General features: G+C 33.2%; 1 protein-coding gene across 1 annotated transcript in view; it reads left to right on the plus strand.

The window, feature by feature from the left end:
• Positions 1 to 1,436: 1,436 nt before the first annotated feature.
• LOC143246704 (uncharacterized) overlaps positions 1,437 to 22,498 on the plus strand; it is a 46,431-nt gene continuing 25,369 nt past the window's right edge. Inside the window, exon 1 of the mRNA XM_076493790.1 lies at positions 1,437 to 1,777. Within this exon, the coding sequence (XP_076349905.1) occupies positions 1,729 to 1,777 (49 nt within the window). The 5' untranslated portion in view covers positions 1,437 to 1,728. The remainder of the gene's footprint in view (positions 1,778 to 22,498) is intronic.

Raw genomic sequence — 22,498 nt, forward strand, 5'->3', positions numbered from 1 at the left:
ACCAACGAATAGTAGGATTGACCATCACGTTATAACGCCCCCACGACGAGCATGTTTCGTGTGACATTTATACTACTGCAAATTAAATGTTAGTGTTTTTATTTTAGCGGTAACGGAAACGTTATATTATTTACTGACAACCTTTAAATGTCAAATATATGCTAGTAATATTGTTAATATGTGTTTACAATAACGTATTGAAAAATAAATTAAAATTAGACGTTAGATTATCGATAATAAGACATATGTAGCTGTGTCTGTAAAAAAAATAATAATAAAAAAAATGTTAGTTTGATATACTGCGCACGCGTTAGCCACTACTAGATGCCCAGGCTGTACCAGTTCTAAGTGTACTGAAGCTGATCAACTGGACAGGTGTTTCCTTAGTCTGTGAGCTGTGATGAAAATTTGAAAAAAGCTCATGGTGGTTTCTCTCATATTCACAGATTCTAAAGGTTATTATAACGAACTTTTCTGACGTAAAATGTATTCTAGACTAATCCCGTCTTTTTAATTTTTTAATAACTCAGGGAAATAACAGAAGCTGAGATCCATTTCCACAATTTTTGACAACTGCCTACCGAGAAATGAGTCTCAAGTGGTGTATAACACAATATATATTTCAGTATAAAACGATATGGGCTAAATATGAAGTATCTGTATGTTGTTCGAAATTAACACGTTCAGTTTTTCGTTTGTTTGTTTGTTTTAATGGATAAAAGAAAATATCCCTATCTGGAAATGAGTTACAATGAACATTTCTCTTGTTTTTATTCAACCGTCGTTTTTAAATAAATAAATAAATAAACTTGTGCTACATTTTATGGTAACTGGTGCACATTTTTTACATTTGTGTTATCGTGAACATACTAAGCCTTCGATTAAATCACATTTAAAAAACATTTCTCTGTTTAATGGGTCCTAAGTAACTCATAATTTCCTGTTTAGTGTGTAATTAAATAGCACAGTTTTTCTGTTTAGGGTGTAAACATCACCTGTTTAATTTGTCTACAGTTTACTTAAATAGGCTGACAAATAAAAGGAAGATCTGAAAAGGTCGTGATGTTAGAGTGTAACCACACCCATTTTAATATAGTGATAGTAAACTTGACGCTTCTGCCTTGTTAGCTGACGTTACAACAGAAGGACTGATGTGATAAACGGAAGGTTTAAACCTACTGATCCGTGATACGAAGCCTTGCAAATCATGGCGTGAAACTAGAACGTTCATCTTGCATTTCAGTGCACTAAATATTTCGAGATTAATATTTCTAAGAGTAAACCAGAATACAGAAGCTCCGGGGGATTTCGTGTTAACCAGAGGGCGCAAAAAATAAAATTACTGCAGTTGTCACGTGAACGTGACGTCAGTTTTTCTAACGGAATTTAATGAGATCACAGAAACCGGTTCTATCAAATACCGTTACGTGGCGCTGTGCACCATCAGATGGGTCCAGCAGTCGCGTTATTTCGCCGTCAGGTGTCGCTGTAAATTCTGCATCCTACTTTACCAGTGTCGGCCACTCGGTCGGACCTCAGCCCTCTGCTACCAATAGCAGCTGTATATGCTTGGTAGCATTCTTATGTAGAGAAAGAAGAGACGGTTAAAACGTGGAACTGTTAGATGCTTAGCACCTAGCTCGCGACTTGTCTTGCAAATGACTTGACGAAAACGAAGTGACAGCCAAAATCTCCACCTGTTCGGACGATTCACTACATCGTGAAAAAATGCAACAGTTTGCTGGAGTTCTGTTTCTTTTGACATACTTCTTAAATGGTGAGTGGTTCTTTATAGATATCATTAGAACAGTGACATCTGACGGCCGTCAGAGGGAATTCGAAAGTGTTTAGATGAGTAAGTTTATTCCAGCTTATTGCTATTCAGGTAACTGTAAGTTTTCTTGTTGTTTGCTGTTTACTTTATTTCTCATTTCATATTTTCGGTATGGAAATTAATATCTATATATATCTATATGGTTTACTGCAAAGATATGATATTCTACATTATTATTATTACTATTAACTATTACGTTACCCATCGCTTCGTTAAAGTTACAAATTTCAATAAAACTGGAAACTGAATTCTAAAGTTTCGCTACAACGATACGCTCGCTGTCTGTCAACTGCTGCTCGTTTTGTTATTCGTAAGTCCCTCTAGTGAATAATACTGGAACTAGAGTTAGGGGAATTACTGTACACGATATTTTGCGAAGCAGAATTGAAGGAAATATGTTTATATCCGATTAATATTAATCAAGTAGAATAAAAATTAGAATTAATTTGTTGTTGTTGTCTTTAAACAAAATCAGTACGAACATTAAAAGACATTCTGTAATTAAACTGGTAACTTCTTTTGAAACCTTACTTCCATTAGCATTGTGTAACATAATTTCTAATAATGTTAATAATTTTACTAGACTTAAACTAAAACAGACTGGTATTCTAACAAACATTCCTTTCACTTCTAGTTGATAACAACATGTGACAAATAATTCGGTGACAGATTTCTGGCGCTATTTATTTATTTCGGGAAAAATGTTTGTGAAAAATATCGAATTCCACCACTAGCGACCTCTTTCGTTTATCTTCTAACAAAATTGTTCTACTATTGCGTTTAAACTGCGGTTTGTGAAAAAAATTGTTACCACTTACAAAATATGAAAACAACAACATGTGAATGGAATGTTTTTAAATGTCGTGTCATAGTATCAGAAAATTACCAAACTTCGTAAAGGTACACTTGTTGAAAATCAAGGGAGTTGTGATTGCTGGATAGAAACTTTACGATGTTAATGGTAAAAAATACATACACGTTTAGTTGTATGAGTCATATAGAAGCAATTTCGTTTTGGCTGTGTTTTCGCATGTTACTACCTAGTGATACTACATTACTACGTGCTGGTGTTACTACGTGTTATTTCTTCACCAAGTAACTCTTACTAATAGTTACTAACCCACTTCATATTAGTACCTTATGTTAATACTTTGATTCGTTTTATGAATTAATGTTACAACTTCACCACCACGTGTTACTGTTTGGTATTACCATCACGAGTTGCTATTTGGTATCACTACCTCATCACGTGCTACTGCCTAATGTTGGTGTTACTGTCTCACCACGTGCTATGAATTTCGAGATTCTAGCGTCACGTAGCCACTGTCGACTGGTTTCCTGCCAGAAGACAACGTGAAGCTGAAAACTACACAAATGTGTCGAAACTAAGTTATCTGCTATCAAAACTTCCATCCGTGTTTTCCCCTCTGATTTTTTCACTAAGTTTCCAGTCACCAAACAATCGGCTGTGGGCATGTTCAGACGAGAGTACGTTCTAGCATATAATTTAGTATGTATATATTCGATGTGGTTTCGCTATTGTCCAAAAGATGTCAGCAGTTGACAGTACCTCTTTATAAAGGCACGTGGTTTAACACAGTTTGAGTAAACCATCATTACTCACTGATACAAAAAACCATTCGGCGTATCAAAATCGAAAACAAATAATAAAACAACACTTAATATTATGAAGGGTACACCAAACATATTTAAAGTTATGTCAGAATTTAGGCTTAAGACATTTAAACTGTATAATTCACTATCGTGTTCACAGCTCTATTGGGTTACCAGCAGATGATGGTTTGTTGCTAAGAATAGTGATGAATTAGTAGAAGATGTGTAGCTTGTTTGTTCTGAATTTCGCGCCCACCCACCGCCAACTCTTGGGCTACTCTTTTACCAACGAATAGTGGGATTGACCGTCATATTATAATGTCCCCGCGGGTGAGCATGTTTGATGCGACCAGGATTCGAACCCGCGCCCCTCGGATTACGGAACACGCTTGGCCATACTGGACCCCGGATATTAACGTTTAAAGTTCTCAGACATACAGCTGAGCCACTGGGGGCGAACATTAAATATATTCGTGGATAAAAAGTGAATTTATAGTCAACCCCAAGACGTGGATCTTAGACATATGTGTAATATGTAATATGATTTTCTAGTGAACTGTTTACAACTGTCTTTTTGTCATTTCATGTGTTTTATCTCTAACGAAAATTACATCGAGTTTGTTTTTAAGCAGAGGAGACTCACTTGTTGGCAGAAATGTTTGGAATTTGATGCGTTGAGTAGTAGCAAATATTTTTCTTCATTGGATGCCACCATTTTCTGTCATTTTACTGAGTGCAAGAAAACAGTTACCATATGAACGCTTTTTGACAAGTGACAAAGTACTATGGGAAGATACTCAAATTAATTTATTCTTCAGGGTATAATATAATCATCCATATGTATATGTATATATATATATATATATGAAATGAGCAAAAAATATTCGAAAATTTTCTTTAAGTCAGCTCCCGGAGAACGCCCCGTTTCTTATTTTCGTTAAATGTCTTCACACACACACACAATTTATTTGGTTGGTTTTAATTTTGCACAAACCTAATTGAGGACTAACTATGCTTAGTCATTCTTATTTTATCAGTGACAGGCTAGAAGGAAGGTGGCTAATGAACGACACCAACTGCCAACTCTTATACCAACAAAAGTGGGATTGGCCACCACATAATAACGCCCTCTCGACTGAAAAGTTAAATATGTTTGATTACAGGGAGTTGATTCATCTAAGCATCAGACAGAACAAAACGTTTCTTCTTGATAAGGTTTCTTTTTTTCTCAGATTGACCATTCAGCACATCAAACATTTACTGTTTGATGTCAACATGAAACCTTAGAAACTACAAGAAACGAGGCCCGTGTCACACGAAACATGCTCGCCCGTTCAGCCGTGGGGGCGTTATAATTTGACGGTCAATCCTACTATTCGCTGGTAAAAGAGTAGTCCAAGCGTTAGCGGTGGGTGTTGATGACTAGCTGCCTTCCCTCTAGCCTTACACTACTAAATTAGGGACGGCTAGCGCAGATAGCCCTTGAGTAGCTTTGCGCGAAATTCGAAACAAACCAAACCAAAACAAAAAAACGATAAAATAATAGTTATAATATAATGGAGCACTTGAAAATAAGCATTTTTGTTTTCGTTTTCCGACCACTAACTGTTCAGGGCATGTATCAGACAAAAGGACAGACATTTGGCTACTTTATAAATGTAGTTTATATTAACACTTTACAGGCGCTGTTTCTGATTACTTCCTGTGTATGTTGTTAACTGTATATGATAACGGTGATCTTCATGTGTACTATATCTTCCTTCTGTTGTGTATACATCTGGACTACACAGTGTGTTTAATGAATAAAATACCCTGCAGTGTTTAAAGACTTCCTCATCACTTACAGGGACTCCAACAGCCCGATTATCCCTCCACCATTATCCCTAACTACTTATGAACCTACTGCAAGGGCTGTGGAGGTGGTGATACCCTGACATTAAATTTCGTTAAAAACACCAATAAATCTACCTTTGGTCCTACAAGCTTGTGAGCGTCTGTGTCTGTGTGTGGAGGGGGGGGGGGTATATGAACAAAATGAGGACAGGATAACAAAACTCATTGTTGGATTCTGGTTCAGCGACCCCGAAAAACTATACCCATATTAACATCATGTCTAGGTGAACTTCCGGAGGTGATGTAACATCCCCTCCCACTAGGTAAATGAACTACAACATGTAGGGTTATGTTTGTTTTGAATTTCGTGCAAAGCTACACGAGGGCTATCTTCGCTAGCCGTCCCTAATTTAACAGTATAAGACTAGGGGGAAGGCAACTAGTCATCACCACCCATCGCCAACTATTAGGCTACTCTTTTACCAACGAATATTAGGATTGATCGTAACATCATAACGCCACCACGAATAAAAGGGCGAGCATGTTTGGTGTGACGGGAAATCGAACTCACCACCCTCAGATTACGAGTCGAGCGTCTTAACCACCCGACTCATAATTCGAAGAAATCTCGAAAATAAAATTTGTTTGTTTATTTATTCCAAACCCGCCTGAGGAGTCTGAGAGGAAACAACCTGAGTTGTGTTTACTGTTTGTGGTTTATCCACACACACACGCCTGAGTGTTAGATATCATATCATGTTGCTCTTTTTACATGTATATTTAACATATTTCGTATTCATTAGGGGTGATTATAAAGTCGTTTTACTTACTTGGTCTGAACAGGAGTTCATTTGATAATTAAATTAACGTGTAGAAAAACGTTGTAAAATCTCTCGTGGTTATTGTACAATAGATGAGAGGTTATCTTTGCACTATTTTTTCTCGCTCTCTACTACACTGCCTTTTCTAAGGTGCCGATAAAATGTTTACTTCGTGAATTAAATGTAAATATAAAAATCCACGTGTTGGAGCCTGGATGTTTGTTACATAAATCATTGTTAATTTACTGGTGGTTTTGGGTACGGTGTATATTAATGTATTGTTGTTATCAACTGTTATTTAACACGTTTATTTATAAAAATGAAAGGTGTATATTAATACACTGTTGTCTTAAATTATTGTTTCCAATAAAGCGGTACGTGTCTACCAATGTACTGTTCTACCTACCACGTTTCTGTACAACAGGTAGATGTCTACTAATAAATATGCAAAAACGGCTCGTTTGGGTTGAGAAAATATTTTACATAGAAGAGCGAACAACGTTTCGACCTTCTTCGGTCATCGTCAGGTTCACAAAGAAAGAGGTAACTGACCGGAAGCTGACCACATGTTGTGTAACTCAACATACTAAGAAACCAAATAAACACAGCCATAAAACTATGCTCATCAGATAAAATTAACGATGAATTAGACAAAATAAAACAATACTTCATCAACATCAATAAGTTTCCTCCACAAACCGTAGAAAACATTATACGTACACACGCAGACAGAAAGCAAAATCAACCAACTGAAGTAAATACAGCTCACGAATCAAAAAATCACGAAACCATATACTGCTGTATACCATATATTCCTGACATCAGCAGAAAAATAACCAACATTTGGCAAAAATTAGAAACAAAATATGACATTCCAGTTAATACCAAATTTATTCAAAAACCAGGCACAAAACTGAGGTCTATACTATGTAAAAACTACACTGACAAACACCACACCAACATTATTTATAAAATACAATGTGATAACTGCCACGACTTCTATATTGGAGAAACAAGTAGAAAAATGGAAACCAGATTCAAAGAACATAAAAAGTCACCTTCACACGTTTTCGAACACTGGAAGTCAAACAAACGCAAAATTAAAGAAGCCTTACTTATACAACAACTTAAACCCAAAATAAACCAATATAAAGGAACGCCTTTATACCTATATTAATATAATAAAATAAATAAAAATTATATATTCAAACATCTAACACCGCCCTCTACATTCTGACACTCAGTTACACAACCCCTTCCAAACATGTGGTCAGCTTCCGGTCAGTTACCTCTTTCTTTGTGAACCTGACGATGACCGAAGAAGGTCGAAACGTTGTTCGCTCTTCTATGTAAAATATTTTCTCAACCCAAACGAGCCGTTTTTGCATATATAGTTAATGAAATGTTTAGCATACACAACACATGGTGCTGGTTGGCTCTATGGTATAGCTCTGGATTTCGGAGCCAGCATAGAATTCTTACAATACAAGAAAAAAACAACAACTTTCCCTCTCTTCTTCCTATTTGTTGAAGCGTTATAAAAGTGACAATAAGTGACATTACACTAAGTGTAATGCGGTGCTGCTGATTAGCTACCTTTTCTCAGGTTAGTAGTTCAGTCTTATGGATGGTGGCACACAGCCTTATTAGCTTCGCAGTAATTTATAAAAAGTGCACGAGATTCTTATATAGCTTGGTACATATTCGCCATCTTGTGGTACCGTATCAAAACAAAAGTATAGCTATAACAAATGTTACAGATGCCCCTAGGAACAATTCCATGGTAACTTTCCAAAAATAGTGATGATTTGTTTTTTTTATTTCCCACAAAGCTACTCGAGGACTATTTGCGCTAGCCGTCTCTAATTTAGCACTGTAAGCCTAGAGGGAAGGCAGCTAGTCGTCACCACCTATCGCCAACTCTTGGGCTACTCTTTTACCAACGAATAGTGGGATTGACCGTCACATTATAATGTCCCCCACGGCTGGGAGGGCAAGCATGTTTGGTGCGAGCGGGATTCGAACCCGCGACCCTCGGATCAGGAGTCGAACGCCTTAACACGCTTGGCCATGCCAAAATAGTGATGAATAAATCAGAACTATGTAGCCAACCCAATCCCTTAAATCATAATGCATACTTAATATGATTGTCTAGTGGGCCGTTTACAACCGTCTTATCATTCCGCTTGGTATTTCAGGTTGATTGATTGGTATTAAGTTCAAAGCTACATAATGTGCAATCTATGCTCTACCTATCGCGGATATCGAAACCCGTTTTCTTGCAGTATAAGTCTGCAAACATATCGCCATGCCTCTGGAGGGCATTTCAATAAGGAAAAATGCATTGCGTCTGCTTTTCAGCAAAGAACACTAGGTGCAATGCATTAATACCAAAATAAAAGAAAATATTTAGGCGCATTCAGGTTCGCTAAGGAGTTGCGGGAATTTTTATTTGAAAGATGCCACCGTTCCTTGTCAGTTTACTGTACGCAAGAAAAGGCTGCTACCGAAATGAGCAATTTTTTTACAGTTGATATTTCTGTAAGAAGTGTCAAAGGGAAGATATTCAAATACTTCAAACAAATGTATTCTACATGATACAATAAAATCATACATGTAAATAATATTGACAGCAAATACATACTCAAAAACATTCGTTTCTTTGTGTGTTTTTCCGTTCATGCTTCTATCTTTAAAATATTTCTTTCAATCAGTCGACTGACGAGATATCGTTTGTCCTAAAAATCTTAACAAAAAGAAACATTTCTGTTCTTAATAAATTTTTCTCAGCTTTTTTCATCACATACAAAACGATCTATGTTGATATCGAAATGAAACTTTAGGAATTGTAATAATGTTACTGTAAAGTGCTCCTAAAAATAAGCACTTTGATATACATATTTTTTTTCATCCTACAGTTAACCGTTCATGAAATTCAAAGTCTGACAGACAAACATCTGACTATTGTGTGTTTAGATCACCCTCGTGTGTCGTACAAAACTGATAAATTTTCTAAAAAAGAAGTACCGTCTTCTCGCTCTTTGTCGCTCAATATTTCGTCTGTCCGTCTGTATCAGAGAAATTTCTCTGGTTATCATTCACGATCTCGACTGAAAAATAAACTACTTTGTAACTTTCTGTACTTCTCTCCCTAGCTTTTCAGCGCAAAGATACACGATATTTATTTACGTTTTTTTTTCCACAGCGGAAGAATACAAAAGATGTAAATCCGTTAACTTTTCGTTGACTCCCTGATTCGCTGATTATAAATAGTTATTTAAAACACAAACTGGCTTCCTCAGTATGCTTGCACGGGACACGTTTGTTTGCAGTTATCGTACAATAAATCTATCGTCCAGTTTTATACTTGTACAGAAGGTTAATCAAGTGGACAACATAATGGGTGGACCAGTTTTTAATTACAGCTCATCGAACACTATTTTATTGTATGGAAAGTAAGAACATAAAGAATGAATTCAATTTATAATCGTATTCCCATGTAAAACACGATTTTAGCGCCCCCTAAAAATTTGAGAGTTTATGTCTCATCTTTTCAAATCTCTCCTGATGGGAAAGCAGTAAGTTATAGCCTTTAACACTAAAATCCGGAATCCAGTTCCCCGCAGTGGAAAGTGTGCAGATAGTCCATCCTGTACTTTGACACAACCCGGAACAACAATAATTTCAAATATCTACTGGATCCCTCAAGTTCTCCAGCTCGTTGTAAGGGTGTCTCTTTATGAGTAGAACCAAAGGTTAAAGTTTCAAAGCTGCCAATAATTTCTGAATGTTTTTACTTTACATACGAAGTTTGAACATTCGAAAAAGACCAATATAAAAATTATTGTTTGAAAACAGGGTTATTTGTCTTTCTATCTTTTTTCTGTTTTTGAAACTGTTCCGTGTAGAAGGTGAATTGGTATTGAAATTTAGGTTCTTAAAAAATTTAATTATTTTTGCATTTTTAAATGAAATGTTAAAGTTAAAGAATGGGTTATCCTCACAGCGGCCATCACAGGTATCGAAATCCAGGTTTTTACTGTTATAAACCTCGAGCCTCGCTGCTGACCTCTAGGGTTGGATATGGGGAAATAATTATAACAGACAAATCATTTATTGTAGTAAATTGAAAGGCCTAAACGTATAAATTTTATTAAACCTAAATCAGAAACAAATTGCATGCAGAACATTATGTTCTAATGTTTATTCTTTAATAGACATCAATTTGAATTACTGTATGTGTTTTTCTTATAGCAAAGCCACATCGAGCTATCTGCTTAGCCCACCGATGGGAATCGAACCCCTGATTTTAGCGTTGTATTTCAATTACTAACAAAATGTACTTAAATGTAGTCCTGAATACCAGTTATTTTCAGCACGAAATATAACAAAAAGTGATGGAGGACTGGAGGAAGAGCCATATGACAATTATCTGATAAGTTTCAGAAGCGGAGGTTGCTTTAACCTGTGGTCACTTATAAAGCTGATGTCCTTGACAAACCAGCACTTAAGGTCAAGCTAGAAATGCTGGTCCTAATACAGTGATGAACAAATGGTTCTTTCGGTTATCCTTTAACGAACGTAATTTAACATTTAACGATCTAACACTTAAACACTTGAAGACGAGTGCTGGTTCCTTATAAACAGAGATGATCCAAATATGGTCATTCTTTGTACATTTGGTGAATTGAATGTACTGACAGAAGTCCAGTATTAGTTATTCCATTAAATTTGTAAGCAATATGGATAAATACAGCTTTTATCTGTCACTGTTACCTGATCTTACTGTGTAATATCTGTCACTGTTACCTGATATTACTGTATAATATATGTTACTGTTACCTAACACTACTTAATATTACTCTATATCTGTTACCACTACCTAATATTACTGTATATCTGTTATTGTGACCTAATATTACTGTATAATATCTGTTACTGAGACCTAATATTACTGTATAATATCTGTTACTATTACCTAATATTACTGTATAATATCTGTTACTACTACCTAATATTACTGTATAATATCTGTTACTACTACCTAATATTACTGTATAATATCCGTTACTACTACTTAATATTACTGTATAATACCTACTGCTAGTGTTGTGATTTCTTCTCGTAATATTACTGTATTTTATACGTTAGGTTGAAAAGTAATACATCCTGTATATTCCACTAAACTGCACCTCCACACACCCTTTCTTCTCGTGGTTTCGATGAATTTTATTATTCCACTAAAGGTGCACCCTCCACACACCCTTTCTATTCCACTAAAAGTGCACCCTCCACACATCCTTTCTATTCCACTAAAGGTGCACCCTCCACACACCCTTTCTATTCCACTAAAAGTGCACCCTCCACACACCCTTTCTACTCTACTAAAAGTGCACCATCCACACACCCTTTCTATTCCACTAAAAGTGTATCCTTCACACACCCTTTCTATTCCACTAAAAGTGCACCCTCCACACACCCTTTCTATTCCACTAAAAGTGCACCCTCCACATCCTTTCTGTTCCACTAAAGGTGTATCCTTCACACACGCCTTTCTGTTCACTAAAGTTAGTATCCACGCCACTTCCTCTGCTCTACTAAGGGGTTGCGCCATCCACACACCCTTTCTATTCCACTAAAGTGTATCCTTCACGCACGGCTTTTTATTCCACTAAGGGTATATCTTCACACCGCTCTGTTCCACTAAGGGTTCTCCATCACGCCACTTCTTAGCCTCTACTAAGTGTTGCACTCCCTCCGCACACTTTTGTTCCACTAAAAGTGTATCCTTCACACACCCTTTCTATTCCACTAAAGGTGTATCCTTCACACACCCTTTCTATTCCACTAAAAGTGCACCCTCCACACACCCTTTCTATTCCACTAAAAGTGCACCCTCCACACACCCGGCTTTCACTGCTAAGGTAACCATCCACACGCCCTTTCTGTTCCACTAAAGTGTATCCTTCACACACCCTTTCTGTTCCACTAAAAGTGTGCCCTCCACACACCCTTTCTATTCCACTAAAAGTGCATCCTCCACACACCCTTTCTATTCCACTAAAAGTGCACCCTCCACACACCCTTTCTATTCCACTAAAAGTGCAACCTCCACACACCCTTTCTATTCCACTATAAGTGCACCCTCCACACACCCTTTCTATTTTACTAAAATCATGTGTAAACAACAGTGAAGTACTTTCTTCGTAATGGTAATTGAGTATACGTCTCCTATTTTAATTTCATTGTGACTTCTACATATAGAATTATATAGATGTCAACATATAGAATTATATAGATATCAGCATATAGAATTATATAGATGTCAACATATAGAATTATATAGATGTCAAATATTTTAGTTTACACTTTGTCGGTCTGTATAATTACAACATAATGAATAATTTAACTGAAAAGTCACAATTCCACCTCACTAAGAACCAGTACGCGAACGTTACTATGCCCTCAGATATACAGCCGGTATCTAAGTGGCTCGCCCCATCGCGAACTGGTCGGAACTGGGTCAAGGTCGGACTCGTCCGTCTGTAGATACACTTAACTAACCACTTGCAGTTTCTGCAACTTTTGTCTCTAGAAGACTATTTATCAGCGACCGGGTAATAGTGAGTATATCGCTGAGTTGCAAGATAACGGTTGGTTGATGAAAATGGGTTAACATGTGGTACCGCACTTTTACAAATTACTCACGGATTAGGGTACATTGTTGGGTTGGAACGACTGAATCTGGGCCATGTATCGAAGCGAGTGTTTGCTTACGTAGCAGAGAAGTTGGGCGGAGTCTCACCCTGGGTTTTAAGCTAATTTTTAGATGAGTTGTAAAGACGTCTGACCTATCGCCAAGGTCGTCAATTCTGGCAATCTGCCACTATAATTAATAAGCTAGCTGTCAGCGGGATCCACAACTTCAGTCTTATAACAGGAATCGAGTCTCTTGTTGCAATGTTTCCATGGCAACTTTGGGACCAGAGCTATTTCTCAACTGGTTGGACTTTCATATTATCCTGAGATAATTACGTTCGACATGGCCAGGTGGTTAGGGCACTCGACTCGAAATCTGGTGGGTCGCGGATTCGAAACCCCCTCCCACCAAATATGCTCGTCCTTTCAGTCGTGAGTTATAATGTATGGTCAATCCTACTCTTATTTAGTAAAAGAGTAGCGCAAGAGTTGGCGGTGGGTGGTAACAACTATTTGCCTTCTCTCCAGTTTTTCGTTCCTAAATTAGGGACGGTAGCGCAGATAGCCATCGTGTAGCTTTGCGAGAAATTTAAAATAAATCACACCAAGACAATAAATGTATCATAAACGACGCCAACGGTAGGGGGCGGCGAGGGATATCCGTCTCTCCAAGAATTTCCGCTAAACGTTTAAGTCTAGAAAAGACGAGGTGTTCATGATCCAGGCCGCCGGAAATATAAAAAAAACAACAACAACCAATAAACCAATCGCATAGTTAGTCCCCTTCAATTTGGATCCAATCAGCTAAAGAACCGAGAAATTTAAAAGCTGCGAAAGGTGAGACGTCATAATGAGTTGGATTTTATTAAAATATAAATAAAACTTCCCGTGAACATTCTGCAAAAATAAAAGTCACACTTTAGAATGGCCCGGCATGACCAAGCGTGTTAAGTCGTGCGACTCGTAATCTGAGAATCGCGGGTTCGCATCCCCGTCGCGATAAACATGCTCGCCCTTTCAACCGTGGGGGCGTTATGTGACGGTCAATCCCACTATTCGTTGGTAAAAGAGTAGCCCAAGAGTTGGCGGTGGGTGGTGATGACCAGCTGCCTTCCCTCTAGTCTTACACTGCTAAATTAGGGACGGCTAGCACAGATAGCCCTCGAGTAGCTTTGTGCGAAATTCAAAACCACACACTTTAGAGATTTCTATTTTATTTTCTCTTGCCTTTTTTTTGAGAATAAGACAGCAAAAAAAAAAAATTATCCCAAACATATCTTTCTGTCACTCTTTCGCTCCTCAAATTCTAAAATCCTGGACTCCAGACCGTTCATCACTATTTCTCTCTCTCGCTGTACGTGTGTGTACATTTATATCTATATATCTTTAAAATAACATATAATCGTGAAACTATGTAATAATCTACTTAAAATGGAATTCACAAATTGCTTTGTTTTTATTTTTATTGTCATTAAGTACAAAGTTAAACAATGAGATATCTATATTGTGGCGAATGTATCGAAACCTAACTTTTGTAGTCGTTAGCATGTAGGTGTATAAATGATCTGGTTGAGAGGTAGTAAATCAAACTATATAGTTAAATTAAGGTAAATACAATTTAAATTGAATGCCACAGCCAGGTTACACATCCTTCACAAGGGGATGTTTTATATGTTTATCATAGACTGGTACTGTCTCAGTGTTTCTTCTCTTATAAGTATCACAGGAAGATACTATCATTTTTGTAAAAAAATACATCTATAAATATAGTTATAATATCACAGTGTAATATATCTATAAATATAGTTATAATATGACAGTGTAATACATATATAAATATAGTTATAATATGAGAGTGTAATACATATATAAATATAGTTATAATATGACAGTGTAATACATATATAAATATAGTTATAATATGACAGTGTTATACATATATAAATATAGTTATAATATGACAGTGTAATACATATATATAGTTATAATATTACAGTGTAATACATATATAAATATAGTTATAATATTACAGTGTAATACATATATAAATATAGTTATAATATCACAGTGTAATACATATATAAATATAGTTATAATATCACAGTGTAATACATATATAAATATAGTTATAATATCACAGTGTAATACATATATAAATATAGTTATAATATGACAGTGTAATACATATATAAATATAGTTATAATATGACAGTGTAATACATATATAAATATAGTTATACTATGACAGTGTAATACATATATAAATATAGTTATAATATCACAGTGTAATACATATATAAATATAGTTATAATATGACAGTGTAATACATATATAAATATAGTTATAATATTACAGTGTAATACATATATAAATATAGTTATAATATCGCAGTGTAATACATATATAAATATAGTTATAATATCGCAGTGTAATACATATATAAATACAGTTATAATATCACAGTGTAATACATATATAAATACAGTTATAATATGACAGTGTAATACATATATAAATATAGTTATAATATCACAGTGTAATACATATATAAATATAGTTATAATATCACAGTGTAATACATAAATAAATATAGTTATAATATGACAGTGTAATACACATATAGATATAGTTATAATATGACAGTGTAATACACATATAGATATAGTTATAACATGACAGTGTAATACATATATAATTATAGTTATAATATCACAGTGTAATACATATATAAATATAGTTATAATATCACAGTGTAATACATATATAAATATAGTTATAATATCACAGTGTAATACATATATAAATATAGTTATAATATGACAGTGTAATACATATATAAATATAGTTATAATATGACAGTGTAATACATATATAAATATAGTTATAATATGACAGTGTAATACATATATAAATATAGTTATAATATGACAGTGTAATACATATATAAATATAGTTATAATATCGCAGTGTAATACATATATAAATATAGTTATAATACGACAGTGTAATACATATATAAATATAGTTATAATATGACAGTGTAATACATATATAAACATAGTTATAATATGACAGTGTAATACATATATAAATATAGTTATAATATGACAGTGTAATACATATATAAATATAGTTATAATATGACAGTGTAATACACATATAGATATAGTTATAATATGACAGTGTAATACACATATAGATATAGTTATAACATGACAGTGTAATACATATATAATTATAGTTATAATATCACAGTGTAATACATATATAAATATAGTTATAATATGACAGTGTAATACATATATAAATATAGTTATAATATCACAGTGTAATACATATATAAATATAGTTATAATATGACAGTGTAATACATATATAAATATAGTTATAATATGACAGTGTAATACACATATAAATATAGTTATAATATGACAGTGTAATACATATATAAATATAGTTATAATATGACAGTGTAATACATATATAAATATAGTTATAATATGACAGTGTAATACATATATAAATATAGTTATAATATGACAGTGTAATACATATATAAATATAGTTATAATATCACAGTGTAATACATATATAAATATAGTTATAATATCACAGTGTAATACATATATAAATATAGTTATAATATGACAGTGTAATACATATATAAATATAGTTATAATATCACAGTGTAATACATATATAAATATAGTTATAATATCACAGTGTAATACATATATAAATATAGTTATAATATCACAGTGTAATACATATATAAATATAGTTATAATATGACAGTGTAATACATATATAAATATAGTTATAATATCACAGTGTAATACATATATAAATATAGTTATAATATCACAGTGTAATACATATATAAATATAGTTATAATATCACAGTGTAATACATATATAAATATAGTTATAATATCACAGTGTAATACATATATAGATATAGTTATAATATCACAGTGTAATACATATATAAATATAGTTATAATATGACAGTGTAATACACATATAGATATAGTTATAATATGACAGTGTAATACATATATAAATATAGTTATAATATGACAGTGTAATACATATATAAATATAGTTATAATATGACAGTGTAATACACATATAGATATAGTTATAATATGACAGTGTAATACACATATAAATATAGTTATAATATGACAGTGTAATACATATATAAATATAGTTATAATATTACAGTGTAATACATATATAAATATAGTTATAATATCACAGTGTATATAAATATAGTTATAATATGATGTAATACATATATAAATATAGTTATAATATGACAGTGTAATACATATATAAATATAGTTATAATATGACAGTGTAATACATATATAAATATAGTTATAATATCACAGTGTAATACACATATAGTTATAATATAGTTATAATATCACAGTGTAATACACATATAAATATAGTTATAATATCACAGTGTAATACATATATAAATATAGTTATAATATGACAGTGTAATACATATATAAATATAGTTATAATATCACAGTGTAATACATATATAAATATAGTTATAATATCACAGTGTAATACATATATATAATATAGTTATAATATCACAGTGTAATACATATATAAATATAGTTATAATATCACAGTGTAATACATATATAAATATAGTTATAATATCACAGTGTAATACATATATAAATATAGTTATAATATCACAGTGTAATACATATATAAATATAGTTATAATATCACAGTGTAATACATATATAAATATAGTTATAATATCACAGTGTAATACATATATAAATATAGTTATAATATCACAGTGTAATACATATATAAATATAGTTATAATATCACAGTGTACATACATATATAGTGTAATACATATATATATATAGTCATAATATCACAGTAATACATATATAAATATAGTTATAATATCACAGTGTAATACATATATAGATATAGTTATAATATCACAGTGTAATACATATATAAATATAGTTATAATATCACAGTGTAATACATATATAGATATAGTTATAATATCACAGTGTAATACATATATAAATATAGTTATAATATCACAGTGTAATACATATATAAATATAGTTATAATATGACAGTGTAATACATATATAGATATAGTTATAATATCACAGTGTAATACATATATAATTATAGTTATAATATCACAGTGTAATACATATATAAATATAGTTATAATATGACAGTGTAATACATATATAAATATAGTTATAATATCACAGTGTAATACATATATAAATATAGTTATAATATCACAGTGTAATACATATATAAATATAGTTATAATATGACAGTGTAATACATATATAAATATAGTTATAATATCACAGTGTAATACATATATAAATATAGTTATAATATCACAGTGTAATACATATATATAGTTATAATATCACAGTGTAATACATATATAAATATAGTTATAATATTATAGTGTAATACATATATAAATATAGTTATAATATCACAGTGTAATACATATATAAATATAGTTATAATATCACAGTGTAATACATATATAGATATAGTTATAATACGACAGTGTAATACATATATAAATATAGTTATAATATGACAGTGTATACACATATAGATATAGTTATAATATGACAGTGTAATACATATATAAATATAGTTATAATATCACAGTGTAATACATATATAAATATAGTTATAATATGACAGTGTAATACACATATAGATATAGTTATAATATGACAGTGTAATACACATATAAATATAGTTATAATATGACAGTGTAATACATATATAAATATAGTTATAATATGACAGTGTAATACATATATAAATATAGTTATAATATTACAGTGTAATACATATATAAATATAGTTATAATATCACAGTGTAATACATATATAAATATAGTTATAATATCACAGTGTAATACATATATAAATATAGTTATAATATCACAGTGTAATACATATATAAATATAGTTATAAAATAACTTTTAAAATCTAGTCCCTAAAGAAACTGCATAGTGAAACAGGTTTTGTGTGTTTTAATAGCATTTATTTTGACAACTTAAGTTGTCAATAACTAGCATCATTTAAAATGTTGTCTAAACTATTTTTGTTGCTGTTAGAGATTTCAACTTACATGTTTCTAAAATGTAAAATCACTTCAAAATGATGGAAGTTAATATTTACTACAAGATACATATCACGTATTAACTTCAAAATGATGGAAGTTAATATTTACTACAAGATACATATCACATACTCAAAACATGGTACAAACTGTACAACTTACCACTCTTATTAAAGCAGTAATAAAAATATATTAATTAATAACTATTAATATACATATTTCCAAGAGTTTAATGAACTCTAACAAATCTACTGGACTCACTAAGAAAGTCACGGATTGCCTTAATAGGAATTTATTCTCCATAGAACAATGGTGTTCAAAACCAAAATTGATTCTAATAAAGATGATATTTTACACTGTATTGTAAAAACATATAGACATTGTTTTATTTAAGTTATATTTACATGGGTATTCTCAAAATATTTAAGTTCTACTTTATTTAAAATTCCATCTCAGAAATTGATATGTAAGGTATACAATGTCAGCAGTGTCTGCTACAACCCATGTCTTTATAGCTCACCAATGAATATCTTCTACACCTTATAACACTACTTTGTAGCCCAGTTTAATATCCTCTGGAATCTATAGCACAGCTTCATACCTTCTAGAATCGATAACACAGTTTATAGCCCATAGTTGAATATCTTCTAATTTCCGGGCTTATAGATTGTTTGTGAATTTCGCGCAAAACTACACGAGGGCTATCTGCGCTAGCCGTCCCTAATTTAGCAGTGTAAGACTAGAGGGAAGGCAGCTAGTCATCACCACCGATCGCCAACTCTTGGGCTACTCTTTTACCAAAGAAAAGTGGGGTTGACCGTCACATTATAACGCCCCCAGGGCTGAAAGGGCGAGCATCTTTGGCGCCACAGGGATGCGAACCCGCGACCTTCAGATTACAAGTCGCACGCCTTAACGCGCTTGGCTGAGCCGGGCCTTCTGGGCTTATAATAAATATCCGAGTGTATGGAATAACTCACAACACGTATCATAATCCCAGAATCAAATTTAACACGAAAGTTAAATTTTTGTTTTTAATATCCATCGCTTAACAACTAAGCTATGTTTTTACCTTATATATATATATATGTGATATAATTTTACTTTATATAGCACTACATAAAATATATATCAAACGTATTAAACTTTTATTGATCTAACCGTGTGGGATACTTTTTCAAGATGTCGAAGATGCATATCGATCTTTTTAAGTTCGAGTTCTGCCTGTACAGTTATTTTGATTCAAGTACATTTCACGATATCCCGAAGCGTATTTCGTATTCAAACACCCACGACGCACAAGAAATTACAACGGAAAACCATGCAAGTTCAGTCAGTCGAGGCGATGGAGGAACTTCTCAGTGAATCTCTAATTATGCCTTCAGGCAGTTGAATAAACAGGAAATTTAAATCTTTATAACATTGGGAAGTCTTAGATGTTCGTTGTAAATAAACTAAATTTGCTGCTAAATAACTTTCTAATAAGGCTGTTACTTGAAACACGCCATTAAGGAGTATTTTCAGTTTCTCCCGGTGAGGGCGCTTTGTGATTGTTTGTTACAAGAAATAAATAAATGACTAGGTCACCAAAAGAGGGACAAGGTTCTTTTAAGGCTTAAACGTTCTTGGATTGCTAACCTTTTAGAAGCGTAGGACAAATCCCACGCTCTTCGACATGTTAGTACTTTATATGTACGAAGTAACGATTTGGTGGGAGGTTTAGCGATAAACAGAATCCTTTCTCAAATAACTTCGAACATTGATTTAAAACATTTCGCTTAATATGCTAAGGATACTCAATGTATTCAACAAACACTTTTGTTTGAGGCTAAGTCGTGTCTCTCCTTTTATCAGAATTTTAACTTGAGGTTAATTTATATCTTAATTATGGGCGCCCACAGAAATATTTTCGAGAGGGGCGGGGAGTGAAACAGGTGTGTACGGGATTACCTTTTACAATGTAAGTAAAGACTAAAATAATGTGTCTTGTTTCTTTGTTTTGGAATTTCGCGCAAAGCTACACGAGGACTATCTGCGATAGCCGTCCCTAATTTAGGAAGGCAGCTAGTCATCACCACCCACCGCCAACTCTTGGGCTACTCTTTTACGAACGAATGGTGGGACTGACCGTAACATTATAACGCCCCACGGCTGAAAGGGAGAGCATGTTTGGTGCGACGGGGATTCGAACCCGTGACCCTCAGGTTACTAGTCGAACGCCTTGACCCCCCCCTGGCCATGCCGGGCCCAGAATATGTCTTGTGTGTGTGCTTAAATGCGAACATAAATTTATTACAATTGTGATAAAAAATTGCTAAAAATACTTAGTTTAGCTATGATGTTAGGCTTAAGTCATAATATACGTGCAAATGTATGGGAAATGTAAGAGGTAAAGGCCCCCTCTTGTCCTTTTTTTGGGGGCGCCCATGATCTTGACAACACTTTCACTCGATGTTAAGTAATGTCTATTTACCGAGATCTTTAAGTTTTAACACAACCCTCGTTTGAGGATAGGCCAGGTTTATTTACAAGAAGTAGGTTCGAGAGTTTCCGTCAATATATCTATTTGTTTTCAAATAACTCATTCTTTCACTTGAAGCGGGCTATATTTTCATCTATTCACTTAAGATCGGCTGGGTCGTAGCACTTGTAACTAGGATAGATAATGTCATAACTATTTTACTGAATGTAGTTTGTTGTTCACAGAAAGCTACTAGAGGACTAATTGTCATTGACAATAGATAGTCAACTTCATGCACCTCTGACTCTAATTGAGTAATAAGACCACATTTGTAGTGTACCTACAATAAAGTGTACATCACGATCTATTTACTTATGTTTGCGCTAATGGAAAGTGAACCAACGATATTGGGGTCCACAGCCCAGACCGGTAATTTGTGGGGCAAGCTCTGCTCAAACGTAAAGTGTGTCGCATCAGTTTTAAGTGTTAATAATTTATTGGAGTGACGATTTCTTCTCATGTCCCATACGTTTTGGAGAAGCCAAATAATATTTATTGTGTTGTATAAATAACTGCGTTTTGCCACTTTCACTGAAAGCAATCTAAGCATGCCTTTTTCACTTGACGTGATGAATGTTGTATCTAATAACTTGATACAAGCTAAATCATCTGAATCATGACTTTTCACTTGAAACAATTAAATCATGTCTCTTGATAGAAGTTAAATCATGTCTATTTCATTTGATAAAATTTAAATTATGTCTCTTTCACTTGATACAAGGGTGTGAAGCCTCGTTCACTTAATACAAGCTAAATTATGTCTCTTTCACTTGGTACAAGGGTGTGAAGCCTCGTTCACTTAATACAAGCTAAATTATGTCTCTTTCACTTGGTCAAGGGTGTGAAGCCTCTTAATACAATTTAAATTATGTCTCTTTCAGGGTGTGAAGCCTCGTTCACTTAATACAAGCTAAATTATGTCTCTTTCACTTGGTACAAGGGTGTGAAGTGAAGCTAAATTATGTCTCTTTCACTTGGTACAAGGGTGTGAAGCCTCGTTCA

This window comes from Tachypleus tridentatus, chromosome 3 (genome assembly GCF_004210375.1).
Source record: "Tachypleus tridentatus isolate NWPU-2018 chromosome 3, ASM421037v1, whole genome shotgun sequence".
NCBI lineage: Eukaryota > Metazoa > Arthropoda > Merostomata > Xiphosura > Limulidae > Tachypleus > Tachypleus tridentatus.